Source organism: Agelaius phoeniceus, chromosome 1 (genome assembly GCF_051311805.1).
Source record: "Agelaius phoeniceus isolate bAgePho1 chromosome 1, bAgePho1.hap1, whole genome shotgun sequence".
NCBI classification, from domain to species: Eukaryota; Metazoa; Chordata; class Aves; order Passeriformes; family Icteridae; genus Agelaius; species Agelaius phoeniceus.
Window position 1 is genome coordinate 15,486,103 of NC_135265.1, and position 21,159 is coordinate 15,507,261.

At 42.1% G+C, this 21,159-nt stretch overlaps 1 protein-coding gene across 7 annotated transcripts in view; it reads right to left on the bottom strand.

The window, feature by feature from the left end:
• Positions 1–7,804: 7,804 nt before the first annotated feature.
• SVIL (supervillin) overlaps positions 7,805–21,159 on the bottom strand; it is a 101,199-nt gene continuing 87,844 nt past the window's right edge. For all 7 annotated transcript variants that reach the window (XM_077173452.1, XM_077173458.1, XM_077173460.1 and 4 more), the window contains 15 exons: positions 20,308–20,444; positions 19,639–19,786; positions 19,368–19,513; positions 18,369–18,544; positions 18,125–18,269; positions 17,414–17,690; positions 15,618–15,769; positions 14,341–14,446; positions 13,314–13,521; positions 12,368–12,501; positions 11,551–11,706; positions 11,001–11,144; positions 10,186–10,307; positions 9,215–9,370; positions 7,805–9,088 (listed from right to left, as the gene is read on the bottom strand). In XM_077173452.1, the coding sequence (XP_077029567.1) occupies positions 9,002–9,088; positions 9,215–9,370; positions 10,186–10,307; positions 11,001–11,144; positions 11,551–11,706; positions 12,368–12,501; positions 13,314–13,521; positions 14,341–14,446; positions 15,618–15,769; positions 17,414–17,690; positions 18,125–18,269; positions 18,369–18,544; positions 19,368–19,513; positions 19,639–19,786; positions 20,308–20,444 (2,294 nt within the window). In that variant the 3' untranslated portion in view covers positions 7,805–9,001. The remainder of the gene's footprint in view (positions 9,089–9,214; positions 9,371–10,185; positions 10,308–11,000; positions 11,145–11,550; positions 11,707–12,367; positions 12,502–13,313; positions 13,522–14,340; positions 14,447–15,617; positions 15,770–17,413; positions 17,691–18,124; positions 18,270–18,368; positions 18,545–19,367; positions 19,514–19,638; positions 19,787–20,307; positions 20,445–21,159) is intronic.

Sequence of the window (21,159 nt, forward strand, 5' to 3'; positions counted from 1 at the left end):
ACCCTGGGTGTGCCAGGAAGTCATTCCTGGAGCTGCCACATGAAATGGGACCTCAGCACTGGCTTGCTTAGACCAGCTACCAGATAATCAGCTGTCAGGAAAAATGCTTGTCCCTAAAACTGCCCCTGCTGAAGTGCTGGTGACAGCCTGGATTCAGGCCTCTTCCCTCTCCTTTGTGCCCTGTGCCGCGGTCCCCAAAGGGCCACTACAGTTCTCATGGCCAAAATACAGTTTTGCCTTTTCATGTACTTCTGGATGGAGCAACGTGGTTCATGCCAACCACAGCTCTCGTCCCCAGGCTGGGATACACCTGCACAGGGAGAAGGTTTGGTCAGGGTAGCTCTGACACCCCGGGGGAATGTCAGAGGGACAAATGCGGCAGCTAAAGGCTTTTGGTGAGGGGCTCGTGCAGCCATTTCGAGTGCAGTGCCAGGGTCACACGGCGGCCAAAGCCGGGCTGTGGCACTGCTCTGCCACCCCGCCAGCTTGGGGGCGAGCCAGGCACGGAGCCCAGGGCACGAAGCCGTGACCTGGTACGGGAGAAGGACCCTTTGGGAAGGCAGGGGCAGCCGGCAGCCCCTGTTTGCGCCGCTCCCGCGAGCCCCTCCGCAGGGCAGAGCTGTGACCGGGGCTGTCACACCAAGCTCGCACCGGGCCGTGTGGCGATGGCCGGGGCTGGTCACACCAAGCTCTGCCGGAGCCGTGTGGCGATGACCGGGGCTGGTCACACCAAGCTCGGCCGGGGCCGTGTGGCGATGGCCGGGGCTGGTCACACCAAGCTCGGCCGGGACCGTGTGGCGATGGCCGGCGCTGCCGGGCCCGCCGGGCCCCGCCGCGCACAGCGAGGGCAGCCCGGGCCCGCGGGTGGCGGCGCGGCGCCCCCTGCTGCCCGCGGGGCCACATGGCGGCGGCGCCCGGGAGGGAAGGAGGAAAGCGGGAGAAGGGGAGAGCCGCGGCCGGGCGGGGCGGCCCGCGGGGCTTAACGCCGGCGCAGAAGTTGCTTCCAGGGCCTACAGGGCGGCATGAGGGGAAAGGGCAGCCGGTAGCGCCCAGCCCGAGCGATCGGCGCTGAGCCGTGCAACACGGACCCCTCGCTGCGGCGAGAGGCGCTCCGTCCGCCCGGGGGGCGGGCGGCTGCCCGCTCCCGTCCCAGCCTTGCACCGGCGCTTGGAAACCCTTGGCCAGATGGGGGGCAACCGGTGCAGTGCCCCGCGGCAACACAACAACCTGCGTCCAGCTGAGGCTCGGCCGGAGAGGGGTGAGCCCCGCCGGGGATGATGCTCTCACGGCATCAGGCACCCGGCAGCCCCGACGGGCAGAGGTGGGAGCGGGGCAGAGCACAGCGCCCTGCCTGCCTCCCGCGTTACCTGTGCGGCACTGGAGGCACCGTGTGCTCGGGGCGGTGCAGCAGCCGCTCCTCCGCCCAGCCAGGCACCTGCTCTCGCAGGATGCCACGGCTGTGACTCATGTGATGATGCAGCATGAACACGGGTCAAGGACAAGCTCCCATTAAATTCAAACAAGGCTGGCAGCCTTCAGCCACTTCGTAATATAAAATGAAACGACTTTTAATCACTCTGTTCTGGCACTTTTCCGTGCCAATCTAAGAAGGCTCAATCATTATCCCATCTACCAAGACAGTTTCCTCATTAGCATACATCCTCTTAGCAGCTTTTCCTGGACTCTGGCTGCTTTCCCACACATGGCTCAGTCCCTTCTTTGGAAAATGGTGCTTTAAAGGTTTTCTAACTCTTCTTGAAGAAGAATGAAAAAGATGAAGGCTTCAGAAAGAACAAACCTGTAAGAGATCCCTCCATGATGGAGTGGGAAGGCCACATGCACATGTGCTTCCAGAAGCTCCACTTCCACACTTGGTGGTGTTTGATGAGGACTATCTCATTCTAGAGACAGAACATGGAAACAAATCTGCTGCTACCAGGCTTTCACAGACCATTGTCTCTTCTGTGTCATCAGAAATGAGGTAGATGTGGTAAGGTCCTCAAAATACAAAACCACATATTCTTCTAGCACTTGCTCCTATGGTGAATGAACACTGACAAGTGAGGTGTGTTGGGACAGGTGGTATCTTGTTTGTCCAACCAGTATGGGCTGTTTATAAACCTCACCTTATGAAGTCTTTGCATATATTTTAAAGACAAACTGTAGATCTACAGTGACATCTGTCCAAAATGGTACCAGGACTGGCAGTGGTTCCAGAGGATCTCATCTTCACAGGTCATTCTTGAAGGGGTCCAGGTTGTCCCTCTATTGCTCAGACTCAGGATTTTCAAAGTTCATTCATGTTGCTGCCCTGTGTAATTTTAGTTGGATCTTCTACACTTCATGTCACTTCCAGCCTTCAGTCCTGCATCTGTTGCTGCAGAGACTGCCTTGGAAGTCTTTGCTCATCCAGCAACCGTGTCTTGGCAGAATGCATAGCTCTGTTGAAAACAAAAAGCATTGCAAAAGTTAAGTCTGTTTTGCTGGAAATTTTAGTAGTAAACCAGTGGCTTCTGGATGAAGTCAAAACTTCAAACTCTTTCTGGTAGTTTTCCTGTTGTGAAATGTTCAACCTTCCTTAGTATTTATTGCACTGGTGTGGTGCAGTATGGTTCTGCTTCTGGTTTGCAGGCAAATTTTGAAATCTTTTCTGAAATAGAGAATCATATTTCCGAGATCATTAATAAACCACTTGGAAAGAACTGGGGTGGTGGTGGTGGGGTGGGGTGTAGGGGGAGATACACCCCCTACAACTATACAGCAACGTACCAGCAATCATATTCCTCAAATGTGAAAGTTAGAATTGTTTAAAAAAACACCCACATATTTAAATTGTAAAACTTCAGTGAAATGAGGGTAACAGTCAGAGTTGGAAAAAGCAAGAGAACTAGCAGAGATTTTACTTGAAAATGACTTACATAAATGACTTGAGTTCAAAACCAGCTTTCAAAGTGGAATGATAAAATATTGCCTGGGCCCTGTAGATAAACCAAGCCAATCAATTACTTTTCTGTCTATAGGTCATGACCACTTTATGAAGTATAGAGTCAGCAAACAGAGGCACTAATAATAAAGTGTTACCATTTCAACAACATTATTATATACAGCATCTGATTTTGGGAGTAGGAAGCAGGTGCCTTTCTTCACAGGCAGTTGCCATGACCAAGGGTAGTGATTGTATTGAGGTTATATGTTTACTGGCTGCTTAAAGACAATTAATAACCACATGTGCAAACAGTTAACAGTTTATAGAGCACATTTCTAAATTAAAGGAATTAAACATCAGTGTTCTGCTATGAAAAACAAGTGGCTCAGCACTTGCCACTGTAAAATGAATGTGCTGGTTAGCACAGCCTGGAACACACAGGCTGCAGAGGGAGATAGGGGAGTGTAAAATTGAAAGTGAGCAGGTATCAGTTAGTAAAATAGCAAATGGGGTCACTACAGATTGCTTCCTCCTGACTTCCCTTGCTCTTTCAGCAGTGCATGCATACACTCTAAGATTTTTCTCTGGTTCAGTAACTTGGCAATTCTGTGGGCAGGTACCTGCAGAGGAGAGAGCAGAACTTTGGGGTGGTTTAGGTAACATTTGCAGCTGTGGTGCAGGCAGCATCTCAAGGCCTCATCCAGCTTGGCTGGCTTGGTAGAGCCAGAAGTGTAGAAATGCACAACTGCAAGGGTTTGCCAGCACAGGGCCTGGACTGTGTGTGCAGCAGATGGAGCAGAGCCAAGGACCTCAGGTGCACAATCACTACCTTTTACCATGAATCTCTACAACTGACTCTGTCTTCTGTTTGAATACATAAAGGAGAGTTTTATTCACATACCCCAGTTCCTTACTGCAATGAGAAAGCAGAAAATTAATTCTGCTTTTACATAAATATCGTATATTTTAGCAACAGAGTGTAAGAAATTTGCCCAGAGTCTGGTCCTTGCTATGAAAATATATTCTGTGCTAGTCAAGAGGCTACACTGAGCAGGAGTGATTTACAAAGCTTTATAAAAGTGGCACTCTGTTGCCAAGAGGGAACTGTCAGTGACACAGGACTGCATGTGAACATGTTATGATAGTGGCCTGTAGAAACAGGATGGGGACATCTTTGCCCCTTGGGTTGTACATCCTTGTGAAGATCACAAGATTTGACATGAAAATGTGAAGATGCAGTCCCTGCTGCTGATCTCCTGTGCCTGCTGCCTGGGCACTTGGGCACACTGCACCAATTCTCCAAGGAATAAAGGACAGGGAGCACCCAAAGGCAAAGTACCAGCTGCAGAAAACATGGTGGTGTGTGGAGTGTATGGTACTCCCTCTTTTCCACCATTCCTCTGAAATATGCTGCACTTTAGGCAGAACACAAACAGAGATGATGATTTACTTAGCTTCAGCTCTAGAGCATGCAGCATTGTGGGCTGGTTGGGTTTGCTTTGTCAGTGGCTTTCCAGCTCTTGGAATAGTCCCCACATGACTGGCTGCCAGCCCACACTGCTCTCAGTGACCCCAGAGCACAGAGCCACGTGGAAGAGGACTGTCCTACCCATGGGAAAGGGCTGCCAGGCGAATGGCTGGTGAAACCCTGCCATATAGCTGTGCATTTCCCACATCTACCCCTGAGTCTCACAAACTGGAAAATCCCACATGAAACATTCTTAATACAGAGCAGGGCTTGGGGCTGCTAAACAGAGTTTAACATGACCTGTGAGTCACAAAACAAGTGGCTGCATCCCTTTTCTGCTGGGATTGGTTGTACTTACCACTCTGTTATTTGGGGCGTGCCTTTGCCCATGGACAGATTTTGTGCTTGTTCACCTCCAAGATCAGAAATCAGTGCCCAGAAAAATATTGCTAGCAAGAGGCCAGTACAACATACACAGAGCTTAATGTGAAAGAAGAAATATTATTAAATATTTTATTATTATAATAGGACCAGTATCATTGAATTAAGATAGAGGAAAACTAACACTGTGACAGCACCATGCCACAGTCACAAGTTTCAAAAAAACTTCCCCACAGAGCCAGTATGAATGAAGAAACTGCACTGACTCTCTAGGCTGTTCTTTGGGCAGTTTTAGCTACGACCTCACTTTGATAGGAGCAGGCATTACAATTAGCTGTTACTCTCAGATTAGCTGTTCTTCCAGGTTCTCCTCTTAGTCCACCAATCAACTTGCATGAAAACAACACAAATCAGCATTAATCTTACAGGGTATATACATATGAGAGCAGAGGAGAGAAAACAAACCTGGCATTCCAAGCACTGCACCCCAAATCCCTTCATCCCCATCAATTCACTAGTCCAATCTCAGGAAGAAAGCTAAAAGTGTTCATCTACCTGGGGCAGCATCTCAGGCTTGTGTGGTCAGTCCCATGCTGCTGCCCTGTGAGAAGGAAAATGTCCTCAGAGCCAGCACTGCCTGGCTGAGCACAGTCCTTCCTTACCCTGTGCCCAAAAGGGAATTCCCTGCAGCATCAGCTGTTGGCAACCAGCATCATACTGGGAGGGAACTGGAGCCTCAGTAGAAGGCAGGCACTTTGGAGAATATTATTGAGCTATTTCTCCTCATCTACTACTTGATCCAAAAGGGAAACATTGACTGGGAGTTAGAAGCAGAGACTGGTCAAACTGTTCTTCCCCATAGTGCAGCCAAGCAGGGTGGATGCTGAGAGGAGCCTCTCCCACCAGCCCAAACCTCTGTCCCAGCAGGGCTGTGCAAACAGTGGGACTCACAGCAGCAACCTGCCACTGCCCCTTTCCACAAAAGCACCACAGGCTTTCAGAGAAGCTCAGAATCAGTTTTCACCAGTTCTGCACGTGGGTCCACAGCTCCTCCTGAGCTAAGTACCTGTTTGGGAAACTGGTGGGACAGTGGTAGGCAGAAGAAAGTTCTCCCAAATGACTGAAGATTAGTTTTGGTTTTTTCTTCTTTTATCTATCTCCCATTTTCTCTCCTCTTCTGGCTGCCACATACAGGTAGCAGATTTTTCAGACATAATGTTTTATTTGCTGTTTTGACATACTAACGTATTCACCTTTCCAGCCCATTTCACTGCTAACAAATCCTTATGTGAGCAGGAATAACTGTGTAATCAGAGAACAATACTTTTAAGAGCCAGGATGGGACAGTTTAAAACCATAGGAAATAAAATCATGACTCAATGGCTGAAAGCTATGGGATTGACAGAAAACACAGAATACCATGTTCAATGTATTACCTTTTTCATGTGCAGACTTCCTACACCAGAAACTTTGCCTAAACATGGAGTTCTTGGGTGTCTATTAGAAACAAGCAGAGAACACCAGGTAACTCAGGCAAGCAACCAAACTAACCCTGTCCCCCTAGCCATACAGGACATGTTTCAGCTCTATTTCCCATGCAGGGCTCTAAAACCACTTCAAGAATATTTTAGTGGCCCTTTGTAATTTCCAACCATAAATGGCATCCCTTATAGTGGAGAGGGAAGGTAGCAGAAACTTAAAGCATAATCTACACACCTGTCTAAGGCCTTACAGTGATTTGCTTTCTGTTGTCAGTTTCACATTTCAGAAAAGCATTTTGATAAGTAACAAGTATATAATGGATAATTAAGTATTTTCTGCAAAACCTTGAAGTTTTCCTAAGCAATGTTATGAGCAAAGCACCCAGGTAGAAAGTTGGGTTCTGTGTCCTGGTTCATGGAACTGGGCCATTAGATACGAAATAGTGTAAAATTTACAGGAACTCTGAGATCTGACAACAGCAAATTGTTTCAGTACCTGCAGCCCCCTTGCTGGCTCTTCTTGTCTTTCAGCTGAGATTCTAAAGGCTTTAGAGGTGGGTGAATGTTGCCCTTCAGCAGCACTTGAAGGACTGACAATGTTTTCAAGAAACAAAAGCAAATGATACTACCCTGCCAGAGGGAAAAACAAGGTCAATCATGCTATGCAAATCAGCTCTCAGTTGGAGAGAAAAATCAAAACAGAGGAACCTGCTACCCTCATGGTACAGACTGAACATGAATAATCAAAACCTAATTCCTGCTTGATTTTATCACCAGGGAGGGTGAAAGAGGAAAATATATGGGTGCAGAAATGCTTAGATGAATACAGCAGTGACTTTAGAAACCTCTCAGTGCTTGAAAAATAAACTTGTCACTGTAAAGCCCTGCATTTTCAAACTAACAGTGTATCACATGCAGCTGAGGACCTCTGAGGAACTGGCATCTAAACAGCTTTTTGCTGGCATGTATGTAAGAAGCATTCTGGCTCTGAATACTGCTCCTAACATTTTCTTGGGTTATTTCATTTCAGTTCTTGACAGAAGCCCATACATGAAAGGAAATACTCCACTGCTGAAAATTCACCTGTAATATCTCACATCAGGTGAATAGTACTTGCATATTTCCACATTTTTAATGAATTTACTTAAAGGCTTGGTAACAACTCACCAGTCTATCTGTCAAAACAAGATTCACTTTAACGGTGAAGCAATTCTTATTGCAGATCTTGCAGAAATCCACACCTCACACATTCAGAAATCCCACTTCAAGTCTCTTGGCCTAGGAGAATGACAAGAGCAGCAACAGGCACCACCCCAAGAAAAGCTAAAACCTGAGATATCACCACGAGCAGCTCTAAATGGTTGCAGGGCAGAAGGAAAGCTATGCAGACAGTAATGAAAATGTGAACCCCACTCGGATACAGAGGAGAACCACACAGCTTATTATAGAAATGCCAATGCCTGAAAAACATTTCAAACCATAAGCAAATATTTACTCAAAGATTCTATTCAATGTCCTAATTAACTGAGTAAAGAATAGACACAACGCTCATTTTCAATTCAAATTTTACTCCCAATTGCACAAAGGTTGAAAAGATTTTTTCAAATTTTGAAAACCAGCATAATAATTTTGGTTTCATATATAAAACAGGGAAACCCAAAGAATACAGAGTTGTGTGACTGACAGGTTCCAACATTCAGCATTAAAGTTTTGCCCAACTTTATCTCATACATTGATTATTTTCTACATTATCTGCTTCTCAAATTATAACTCTGTACAATACCCACAGACATCAAAGGTTAAAATATTTTGAGAAAATACTATGTTATGGGAGGTTCCAATGCTAGTACAGATTACAGTACAAATTAATGACAAGTCAGAGCATCGCTAAGAGTTTATTCAGAAGCTTTTACTTTCGGTTCTTATATCACAAAAGACATGTTTAATGTTTACAACAAGGATTAGAAATTGAGATGTTTTTATTTCTACTATTATAAAAGTAACATAGGAGACCATTCTAAGCCATCTTCAAAATGCAGACCAATCTTTTTTTTTTGTATATAAACTGTACACAAAAAACAAGGCACTATACATTTTTGGATAATAAAGTATAAAGGTTGATTCGCATAGTTTCTCAAGAAATCCATGCTATAAATACAAATGCTTTGTTCAGTTTAGCACCTGAAGCAGCACTGAGAACAATTCATTAACTATTGCAAAGAGAAACTTTTCAGAATGCAAAGGAGATACATATTGGTGGTATAGCTAATTCAGTACAAGCAACTGCCATCCAGCTACTTTTCTGGAGTTTTGACATGGAAGTCTTGAAAGTGAATACATATTGCATTGTTAAATACATACTTGTTCTATGTGTTTATATAAATATAAATTCTTTGTAATCCACAAACTAACAAAATAACACTTTACAAAGAGAACTTCTTTAAAAACAAAAATGGCAAGTATTGGATATAGCCAAAGGACACCTGCAGCAGTAGCTCAAGAAACTACTGTTTAAGTGCATAGGAGAACGGAGCTTAAAAACATTACCTTTAAGAGTCAAAATTGAATTCCATTTTCAAAGAGTTCTCTTGGCCTTTTATTATAATATTACACACCTCCAGATAGGTAGTCACTAATAACTTCAGATTATTTTTATTTGTTCTGTAAATGTAGGGTACAATTCTTCTAAAGGACATAGAAAGTGAGAGTGGACATCCCTTTAGTGCTCACTTCCATAAACCCAGCTCAGAAAAGTCCTTTTGCCTTCTTCAGGTTAACTTGCTTCCAAGATGGCAGTGCATTGTACTCCTCTCTTGTCATCTCTAATGCAACCTGCATTTAAAATGAAAGGATGTACTATTAGCAAAAACAACTGATGAGTAGCACAACCAGCAAATTACCTTCTTGCATGGTTAGGCATAGATGCACAGAGTAACAGTGCACCTATCCTCTCCTTACCTCAAAGTCCTTATCTGAAAGGTAAATTTCAAGCTTCAGTGGATCAACTCCCTCAGGAAGAGGCCTAGCTAAGAGATCTGCTAATGGATACACTGTTTTACACAGCTTGGCCAGCACGTCCTCTACGAGTATTATCTGATTAGAAACCTCAGCGTCCTGAAAGGAGAAAACAGAGAACAGGATCACAATGCTGAAAGCATCAGCTGTGCCCATGGCCATCTGCAGATAGCATGGGATAACCTGCCCTGCCTGAGCACAAAGCTGTATGTACAGGTGTGCCCACAGGCCAACAGAGCTGCACTACAAAAATTTCACAGCTAAAAACAGGTCTGCACTTAGCAGAAGGAAATCCTGTTCTCCCAGAATCTCAGTTTAAGGCTGAAATCTGTCTTTAGTCATGAAGCCAGCATTTTCTACTAAGGATGTCTGTAGAAAACTTACAAAACAGAAAATGTCATTTGTGTTGAGATGCCCTTTGACTGAAAGATTTAAAGCAGCCACGTGTAATTTGGCTGTGACTCTGAATCCCAGGTGAGGAAGTCAGTAACAAAGCCTTTGGAGACAGCTGATCCTTTGAAAAGTGTTTTGTTCCTGTGCACTTCAAATCTGGGGAACAGACCAGAACTGCACATTGCTGCATGACTGAAGCAGCTATTCTGTTAAGCTCAAACTCCAGCACATCTCTTTCTAAGAGATGATTCAGGTAACACTTTCCTTCGGTTTTTAACAAAAAAAAACAAATATGAGAAGTTACATGAAAAATAAAAAAGCAATGCCTCTGATATACACATTCCCAGTCAGAATTTAGCTGTGGTGTTGGTTTTTTCTTTTCCTATGCAGACTCCTGAACTGTGCTTTCTAAGTTTCTCTTCTGGATCTTGGGGCTTGTGGGTGGAAGCAACCAATGTTACTGACAACACAAGGCACAATTACTAGCAATAGGAAACAGATTATGCAATGAAAATATTTACCATTTCTGTGATCTCTGCGATATCTTCCCTGTGCTCCCAACTTGGGAACATGTTAGTGAATGTCAGAGGCTCTAGGCCAGCATGAATTAAATAGGATTTGGGGGGCTTCTTCACATTTTTTCCTAAAGACAGTCAAAATACAAAAAAAAAAGGAGGGAGAAATTACAAGAGGTACAGTATTTTGCAATCTCACACACTATTCAGATTTACCTCCTAAGGGTATATAATTTTTCCTGAAAAGCTGAAGCAGCTTAAGGCAGAAAGAATAAATTTTCCAGAATTTCTTTTTAATTAATATGGGACCTTTTAACATGTTTTTCAGTATTTTTCACCTGTCTTTTACTGTGTCTGACTGCAAAGATTAAAACATATATGCTGAAAATCCCAACAGCTACTTCTAACCAAATGCCTTTTTTATCTTACAAAAGCAGACTTAGAATAGAGTAAGCAGAGTGTGATGCTCTGAAATAAGCCAAATTCAGGTAAATGTAACCTGGTATGCTCAGCAGAAGTGTCCTGCCAAGAACCAACTAAGCTTAAGCTTGGAGGCTTAAGTGAGAATGTTTAAACTGTTAACTTGTGATTCTGAGGTGTAACACAATAAATAAAGCCTTTCCACTGAGAGCAGAGTCAGTAGAGTATCTTGGCAATTTGGGAACAACGCTGTTCCTAGACAAGTGGTTTGCTAAGAAAGAGTGGGGAATGTATCTTCAAATGAACTGGTGTTTATTGATAAGATTGGGGGAGCACCTTTCAGCTCAGCACAGAAGGCATGGACAGGTGTGACACACAGAGCAGGCACAGCAGTCTGTTACCTTTGCAGTACCGCAGCACCGTCTCCATGGCGCATTTCCTGTCTGTAGCCCACCTGATTCGAGCTGATCCAGTGATTTTGTTCTCCACAGGCCACCAGCCTTGCCACAGGTACACTTCATGGTGATTGTCAACAAGGAAGAGTGCTACACAGTCAGAAAATAGCAAATCCATCATTAGCCACTTACTAGTTTTTGTAATCCCCTGAACAACCCCAGTCTTATGTGCTTGCCAGCATCACAACAGGATCATTTCACATCTTACCAATTCCTTTTTTTTAATTATCCAGCTAAACTTCAGCTGGACTTTGATTCTCTGATATAAATAATGTATTTTTACAGCAAGCTTCTGGCATACATACATACACTTGATTATTTTTCAGCATCTTCATCATGGAAAAATTACTGTTGCTGCTTAGTACTGTATAAGCATCACATGCACACATTTTCCTGTCATATATCAAGTTAGAAGTGCTTACGATTACTAAGACACTGCCCATTGCAGGATACAGTCATCTGTTTTCTTGTTACCTAAGTATTTTAAAGCACATACCTGGCTGTGGGGCAGTGTAAAGATCCTCTTGCAAGAATGGCATGGAATTGATGACAGCAGGGTCTCTTGAAGGGTAAACATACTCAGTGGCTGAGAATTCTCCTGATGAACTACTGAGGCTGAACAGGCGGGGTGTGAAATTAAACTTTCCAGGATCTTTAAAGAACAAAAATTAAGAAGAGTCACAACAAAAAATGTTAAGACTTAATTGTAAAAACTAACAATTCACTTTAAAAATGACTGTAAATTTCCTGGGTTTTGAATAATCAGGAAAGACAACCAGATGTCTTGAGGGACTAGCAACAGCTGTAAAGAAGTCGAGCTGAGGGGCTGGCTGCCATCAGTCTGAATCTGATCCTGGTTAGTTACTATCAGCCATTTCATAACCCGCTGTTCTGCAGCTTAAGTGAAGCAAGCCCATTGCAGAGTTAGCTGACAAATTTTCCACTTGGCAAATCAATTCCCCTGCTACCTTTGTTGGCAGTTTCAAAGCAAAGGCTGGACAGGAATGTGAGGAGAACTGCCTCTTAAATCCCTTCAGAAGAGAAGCAAAATATATTTGTAACAGTGTTAACTATTGCTCTGTGCTGCCTGAATACAGAGGGGCAGCAGAAGCGGGGGAGAACAAAATGAAACATTTGGTTTTTCCAGTACTTTCCTTCTAGAACAGTATTACTTAACTCAGTAAGATTTTTGGAAGCTTTTTTCTGAAGAACTCAACTACTAAAAAATTCTTCAAAAACATTACATTATATCTGACAACACTGCAGACTAGTAGAGTAAAATGTGAGTGCCAAATCCAGGAAGGCAGCTCTACCTTGCAACATGCAGTCATAGGCCTTCCGATCTCTCCTCCCCAAGGCGTCCCAGAATCCCAAGGGCTCTGATCCTTCATCACATTCATGAATCGTCACCTTGCTGCTGCTGTGCAGCCCTGCCTCCAGTGGACACCTGTAAAACACAAAGAGAGAGTGGACTCATATTGCTCCTGCCCCAAACACAGCTAACACACAAACCTGCTGGCCACTCACATTAGTGGACCCCAAAAGTACCTTACAGGCTTGTTGCACACTTCAGGCCAACACAAGCACTTTGAAAAAATATCCAAAAACCAGACAGGGAATTTCAACAGCTATTCTTGTAGCATTTGGATCCCATTCCCAGAGTGAAGGAGATGCTCACAGGAGTTCTCAGTAGGGATTGTCACTGCCTGCTTTTGTAGTGGCTGCTGTCCTCCTTGCATGCTTTCCCAAGTTAATTTCCCCTTCCTTACTCACAAGTCTGGATTCTAATCCTCCTATTGAATGTGCTTTGATTTGCTTTTCAGTTGTTTAGCATCTCACTCCAAATGGAAAACGACTTTGTTTTAACTGTAATTAGTACAGTAGGAAGAATGTAGGTGCCCAATCCCTGGAAGGGTACAAGGCCAGGTTGCATGGGGCTTTGAGCAATCTGATCTAGTGGACGGTATCTCTGCCCATGGCAGGGAGATTGGAGTTAGATGATCTTTAAGGTCCCTTCCAACCATTCTATGAGTTTATTAATAAATGCATTTGACCTCCAGTGAAAGCAATTACAGGATATGAGTTTTCTCCACTCTACCAAACCAACCAGCCTTCACTCCTCCTCCTGACGAAGCATGCACATGCTGCATTTGTACTTAGAGGACAGCTTTATTTATTTCAAATTTTCTTTGAGTAAGACTGCTTCAAGTAAATCAGTAGTCGATATAATCATCTCCAAAATATAGATCAGACACTCACTGTTCTTTTATTTTATTGGCTGCTGTTCTTCCTACATCCTTGGTGTGAGCCTGTGCTTTGCAGCCATGCCACAGGTAGATGAGAGCTTTGTTGATATTGAGGACAATCATGGATGTCCTGGAACGCAGGCTGCTGCAGTGACATGCTACTTCAAGTAAGTTGCCTTCATTGGGAACTTCTCCTCGCACGCAATAAAGCCTCCAATCACCTGGAGCAGACAGGAACAGAGCAGCACTATTATAAAATCACATGGGACTGAAAATTACAAACCTCTGCTCTGGACCAGTTGTTCTCATACTGGATGAATTTCACCTACTGCATGCCTACATTGTGATAGAATGAACTAGCTAAGCACCGGGTTTGGCTAACGTTACTTCAGAAACCCTGTGCAGAAGAGATGCCTTCTAAAACCTTGCTACAAGAGCACAAATATTGAGAGCTGAAGAGCTTAACAGAGCAGAAGAGTCAAGTTCTGCTGTTTCATATGGTGAAGAAGGGAAACAAACACAGTATTCCTCCTATTCAGCTCCTTTTCCCCTCTGCACCTTAGGAACATAAGGTCACAGTCAAGTGAAAACTGGAGCATCTCCAAGCTACACTTCCATTGAAATTCTCCTACCTCAACTACTGCATTCAAGGAATATGTTACAAAAAGCAATGACTGGGTAATAAAAGCTTAGAGCTTTCTTTGGAGCAGAAGAACTGCTCATAAAAACACTCTTCTTCCCCAGACTGTGTAGGACATACTTCAAAGCAAATGGGCACTTGGCTTAAGTAAAATCAAACTAAGAAAATTCTATGTCCATCAATACAATCAAGTCAACATGCTCTAGGGTGCCAAAATCCATTCTCTGCTCAAAGAAGAAAAAGGCTACCTTGAAACAAAGCATTGCAAAGCTGTCTCAAGAGTTTCATGGCATTAATTTTTCTTTTCTACAGAGTAGGGTAGTTGAGGCTGAATACAAAGCTCTCCACAACAGCTAAAAAAGGATTTTGGGGAAGAAACGCTTAACTAACAATAATTTACTTTGTGCATTTTCTTCTTCCTCTTCCCTTCTTCCAGCATGCACAATCATCCCTCCTTGGAAACACTGCAAGAAGCACGGTGGCTCTTTCCCTTGAAGGACTTGTACCTGGAAATTGAAAGCACCACTCTTCATTAAAAAAATAAAAGAAGTATACAGACTCAGGAAAACTGGTCTCTATGGATTATTAAAAATTATATAGTTATGGCCACCCACAAAGATGGCTTTCCTTCTACTTTACAACTGCTGACTGTTGTTTAAATTACCATATATCAGCATGCAATGGGTTCCATATGTGGCCTGCATATTACAAGAAACTCTAGCTGGAATCCAACAATTGAGTTTCAGAGGATAATGGAATACCAAATGAACTTTAATTTAAATTGGTTTAAACTACGCATTTTTTGAATTTTATGAATATTTACAGAACCTGTCCACTTTGACTGATGTTCACTGAAACCATTATGGAGATAACACAGGAATTGAAGTAGGTTCAAAATTTGCTAAAAAACTGGTTTCTATGATAACATGCATGTTCTTTGCTCACTAAACATTGCATAAGGAGTATGAAACTGATATAGCCAATTCCTTAATCAGCTATGTTGCAGAGATTCTCACACTCTTGATCAAGGGCCCTTATATTTCTCCTCTATGAACTCCTGTCTTTCTGGTCATTTCTATGCTGCTGTTAAAAATCTAATTAAAGCAGGACCAAGGCACAGAAAGTAAACCATCCATCTTGTATGCTGGTAACATTGAAGCCACAGGAAAGCCCAAGTCTGCCTAAAGACAAAGCAAATTAGCCTGTCCTCTCAGCTTCACCTTCATTTCCTAAAATCTCTGCAAACAATTCAATTAATATGTAATTACAGAGTAAGCAAATTCAAAATTTCCAATGTATTTTTTTGCCTTGGCCTGCAAAAAGTGCTTCTCCTTAGCACTAGGAAGACAGTCCTGCTATCTGAACATGCACTTGAAAGGATGGCATGAATCTGTGCAATTGTGCTTCACCTATTCCTGCAGAGAAGGGAGAAAAGACCTTCTCCTTCAGCCTTTTTCAGAAATATCCTTAGAAGCAGCATTTGGGAATGACAGTCCATAAAGGAGCTTACGTGTCTCTGGCAATTGGAATAATGTCAAAAGTAATTCTGAGGTCTGTATTTGTAATGGCAAGAACACGTTTACAGAAAGGGAGGAGGCAAAGAAGATAATTCCTGTTTACTGTTCATGGCTATCCAGACAGGCAGATCTTACCAGGTCTGCCATCTAGGAAGCTCACCTGTGCTCCTCTCTCTTCATCAAGTTCCACTGTCATGAGAGCTGATGTTCCTTTCTCACTCACTGTGGAGTGCCTTCCTTGCCAAAAGAAATACACACATTTCTCTTTTCCAACAGCCCGTACTTGTTGCTCTCCTTTTTGTCTGCTTCCAACTGTGAAACAGAGAGCACATGCTGAAGAAAATATTCTGGCTATAGGTTTAAACAGCACATGGTTTCATCTCATTTGCCAGCTCAGCACTATCCCATCCAGAACAGGAAAGAAAAAAATGTGCAATTGGAGGAACATTAAGTCTCCAAGCCAGAGTGTCCCCATGCAGAGCTGGCATTGTCTCCTCAGGTGGATGTAAGCCCACAGGCAGAGATGCCTGTGTTGGCTGGAGAAAGAGATGTAGAAAGACCTGTTACTATCTGGAGAAAAATAACTGACAGCATTTGAGCCAATTTGCATGTGAAATGGCCTGTCCAGTAATGTTAGCAGAAGAGTGCATTATGGCTGATTTTCCACATTACACACTGTTCTTTGGCAGCAGGAGAGGAGCTGCTTTTTTTTTCTCCTTAAGAGTCGGCATTTACTTGTTATGATAAGCAAATGATGTTTACAGCAAGTGAAATTCACAACACAACCACTTACAGAATATTGCAGTCTTTCCAGTGAATAGAGAATAAACAGTTAGAATGAAATCAAAGATTTTAAAAAACCCAAGAGTTTTAAAACAGATTTGAAAAAAAAATGTTAAAACATCTGCCTTGATTCCAGCAGTGCTGAGCAGCATCCAAGTGAAACACTTAAGAGAAAGCATCCTGTTTTTTTCAAGTTGAGAATACTCAAAACACTACTTACTTTAAAATTTATGGGTTTCATTCTTATCTGTACATTCAGCCCATAAAAGTACTGCCTCCTACATAAAAATTTATTCTGTTTTGGAGTGATGGAATATGTTTTCATCCATTTGGATTAGAAGTCTGTTTACAGTTCAGTACTAGTGTTACCCACTTCTCCCAAGACTTACAAGCTTTTGTATTTTTCTTGGATTTACCAGTATCTGATCTCAATGATCCTGACTAAGACCTACCTACATTTTTTTGGCTAAAAGCCTGAAGCTGTATAACTGTTATGTGCTTTCAACTGACTTTAATAAACTCTATTTGGAACAATCAGTTTTAGACTATTTGTTTTTAACTTACCACAAAGACCACCTATTCTTAGTTTAGTGGGAGAGTTCCAGTGGGCTCATTGAACTGACTGGTTCTCAGGCTTTGCCTGCTGCTCTCAGGCTCTTTGTCAGAACACTGCTGAGCCTCAAATCCAGATCAAAGCATTTCCAGCAACAGCAGAAGGGATAGCAAGGGCAATGAGCTGGCAAGGGCTTTTCCTGTCATTGTTATTGATCTCCAAAACCAGCAAAGGTTTTTCTTGTTGCTAAGCCTATCTCTTTTGTGAGACATTCAGACCACTGCCATTAGTCCAGCTGCCTAACTATTTTGGTGTTAAGCTGTGGGCTTAATGAACTGTCCTGTGAACATGTACACCACCAATGGTGGGTAAAAGCAGAGATGGAAGCATTACATCTGGTGTACCAAAAATAACTACAACTTCTTTATTATCTACTGTTTTCTTTTAAATAAAATACAAAACTTTACATTTTATCTGCCTAGAAAGGTGAAATTAGCATCCCTAACCTTTCAAACTGTCTCACATCCATGGAAATCTAGGTCTGGATGTCACCACCAACAGCAGAGTTTTAGCTGCATTTCTGCATGTTTCAGCAGGATGAAATGGAATTGTTCACTAACCTGTAGTGCTCACCATGTACTTCCACTTCACCACGTATGTGTCTCCCTCATGGAACTGCCCTATGCTTTGCTTAGGCAGTCTACTATAATCGAATTCCAGGATATGCCAGACATCCACAGAGGCAGTGATAATTTCAAACTGCCTCCCATCTTCTCCTTCTACCAGTCCATAACCCCGGCCAATATTCATTCCATCCAAGACTGTGCCTACAGTTGTTTGAGGCACAGCTACCATTAGCATGACATCATATGGTTTAGAGTCAGATCTGGATTCTTCCTGTCAGAAAACACAGAGAAGGGATTTCTTTGAACACAGCATTTTTTTCTCCTTGCCCCACAGTTCCAGTCAAACATTTTGACTTCTGCGTATTTCAGTACTTTAGTATCTTGTCATCATTTGAAGCCCTGTCAGAGCCACCTCAGCAGTATTCATTGAGCTGCCTGGCTCATATATTAATAATAATAATAACAATAAATATATTATTATATATAATATATAAACAACACATAAGATATAGTTATATTGTAATCTATAAATAACAATAATATAAAACAACTCTGTGGGTTCACTGTAGGAGGTGATGTTCTGACCCCTAGGTCAAAGCCCACAAGACAAAAAATGTGCTCTTGATCCTTGAGCACAAACTTCCCTGACTGCCATCCCAACTAAGTCATCTAGTTTGAAATACCTAGCATGCTTATTATATGCACCTTCTGGTGAAGGGATTCACTAGAATTCTTCTCATTGAGTTTCTTCAGTTCTGTCCAATCAAGAAATTTTTCTTTGAACAGTATCGTCTCGTTATGTTCTGTGAGTCTGCCAAACACAGCCCAGTCTGGGCGTCCTTGTCCCTTTCTGTGCAAGGGAAGAAAAGATATAGAATCAAATTAAACACTTTGAAAAGAGGGCAAGAAAACTATGTATCTGTAATGAGATTAATTTGAGTTACAATACCTGGGGATGAGGGGATTGCATTCTCCGGGGTCCAGAGGATTGATATCACAATTGGAGTAGTCAAAGGTGCCATTCCACAAGTGTTTTGCCAGCTGGAATGCCACTTTTCTTTGTGCTAAAGTAACTTCTTTTCCATGCCATACATATACTTCACTGCCAAAATCAAACACCAGCACCTAAAATCAAAACCAAACAACAAAAAAATCAACCTACTATTAGGTTAGGTGGTACCCTGATCCTACAGTTTCCTTGTGCTGAACAGAAACTCCTCCAAATATGAGTTTCTGCAGTGACAGTAACAAGGCGCCCTGCAATGCAAGTAAGGACAGGCCAGTGGTCTGCATTGTGATGTCCAGTTTTTGAGGATGACTGGAAGCAAGCAGGGGGAATGCTTTGAGGTGCATTAGGTGGCTGAAGTCACTAGCAGATTAGAGAGCTCTTACTGCTAAAAATCTGGTTCTTTTGTATGACTGATAGCTGTCCAGTTTCAGCAGCTTTCTCTGACATTTAGACCTATGCCTTGTCCTACAGCCAGGGAAGGCTAACAGAACTTACAATATAGGCAAAAAGGCAGTGACTTCAATACTTTTAAGAAAATGCATCATGTCCTTATTTTAGAAACTTGCTCTCATTCTGACTTAGATGGGTGAAATGGTTGTTGGAAGAGGAAAAGTCAGCTAGGGATAGAAATAAAAGCAGGTTTTATTTTGTTTTGTTTTTCCAAAGTGCTACTTGTTTTGTGCTTCATGACTCTGGGGTAAGCCACTGTTGACAAAAAAGATTTACACTTCCTAAAATGGTATTTTACTTTGAAGATAATATGAACTAATTTCTTGAGATCTTGCAGCACACTCTGGACAGCAAAGTGTGCAGAAGCCCTTCAGAAACACAGAGGACCCAGCTTTCAGTGATCCTCTCCATGAGCATTTGCAGTCACTACAAGTCATTACCAGTTGCATGTTCCTGCACTTACCACAGGAGCAGTTAGTGGCACAATACCTCTTTTGGTTGTAGCAGGGTACATTTTGGCACCTTTCCCCAGTAGTCATCCTCAGGAATGAGTTTATCCTCTACGAGGCGGTAAATGCAATTTGTTTCTATTATTGCGGCTTCGTACATTTCATCTTCTTCAGGACTTCCAGCAGCTTAAGGGAAAGATTGTCAAAAATAACAAAAAAAAAATTAACTCCAACTATCTTTACTAAAGAGAACCAACTCTACTATTTTATTGTGGTAGAGCATCAGATACTGTAACTATAACAATGCTTACACTGGTAATTTGTCTGTCCACCAAGGAGTTTCCAGAAGTCTTTGGCTGCGTGGGTATGGGTATTTATTCCTTCTTCTATAGTCTGTATATAAGAAGCTCTACAGCCAAGTTCCCTCTTTGTCTGAATTAAAGTTGCAAGTTCTGAAGCCTAAGAGATTAACAGTTATCTGAACAGGATTGCTTAAGTCTTTGGAATACTTGTGCAATATTCTTGCTCAGTGAGAAGGCAAATGAGATATAATACAGCAAATAGCAGAAGAAATTGTTATTATTTATTGCACTAAATAAACAGACACTAGAAAAAAATTTTACATAAATGCATTCATTCTTTCATTTGCCTTAAAGCAATACTGATCTCAGTGGACATGGGAATGAAAAGGACATCCTGCAATTCAGACTAATTTTTTTTTTTTAGTTTAGTCTGTATCCTGAGGATATCCTTTTTTCTCTTGCAGCTTCACAAACTACACACTAGTTCACAAATGCCAGCTTTCATTCAGTGCATGACCTAAAACACATTTTCAGGAATCCTGCATATCTCCCTGTCACAGACTATCAATTACATGCCACTTTTTGAGAGAATTGGCACTAAGGCTCAATTTTATCAGAGACATATACTGCAAATGTTCTAAAAATAAATAATAAATAAAACCTCACAACAGTACTGACCTTTGCTTTTTCTATGACATTTGCAAACTCTCCTACCCACAAGAAACATAAATGTGGAGTTAACAACAGGAAACAGTCTCCGCTGTTCAGTGATGAGGCTCTTGGTTCAACTAATCTTGTTTGAACATGTCTTCTTCCTAAAGAGAAAACAAAGCTAATTATATTCCTTCAACTACTACTATAAAATGCCACAATCTAATTTGTTTTGAATGAAACACAAACAATCCCAGCATGTTTAGCAAAATATGTGGAAACAGACTGTCTAAGAATAATTAAAAGACTACTACTGTGGAAAAAAAGTTTACTCACAGGAAACAAAATAAATGTTGTCTCCTATCAACTAATATTTCTATTATTTCCTGTTCTTGCTTTAACAACTCTGTGTCCTTCTGGAAAGAAATGAATTAAGTAAATGGCAGACAGCAGCAAAATTCCAGAACCTTTTACATTTGCTTAAGTGAAGTCATAGCACAATTTCTGTAGGCAGTTAGGCAGTAAAAAGTGTTAAGAATTTAGGATTTTAAGAATTTTTCTTTCCAAAACCTAGCTATTTGCAGAATCAGATATGCTACTATGCACTGTAAGGGGAAGTGGAGCAAGAACACTGTCACGTCATTTCCAAATTATATTGAGCACTGGAAGAATAGGACAGTTAAAAATTTCCACAGGGGATAGCCAGAATTTATATTGAAATATTCTGAAATATTCTGTTTTTTCTTTGGGAAACACACACCAGTGGGCCAATGCAAACCTATTTATAAGATTTAACTTTTTTTACACAATTACCACTTATTTTTTTCTGGTTTTGGGATCCTGAAGATTTAGAACAAGCTAAGCATCTAAATGTGGTAG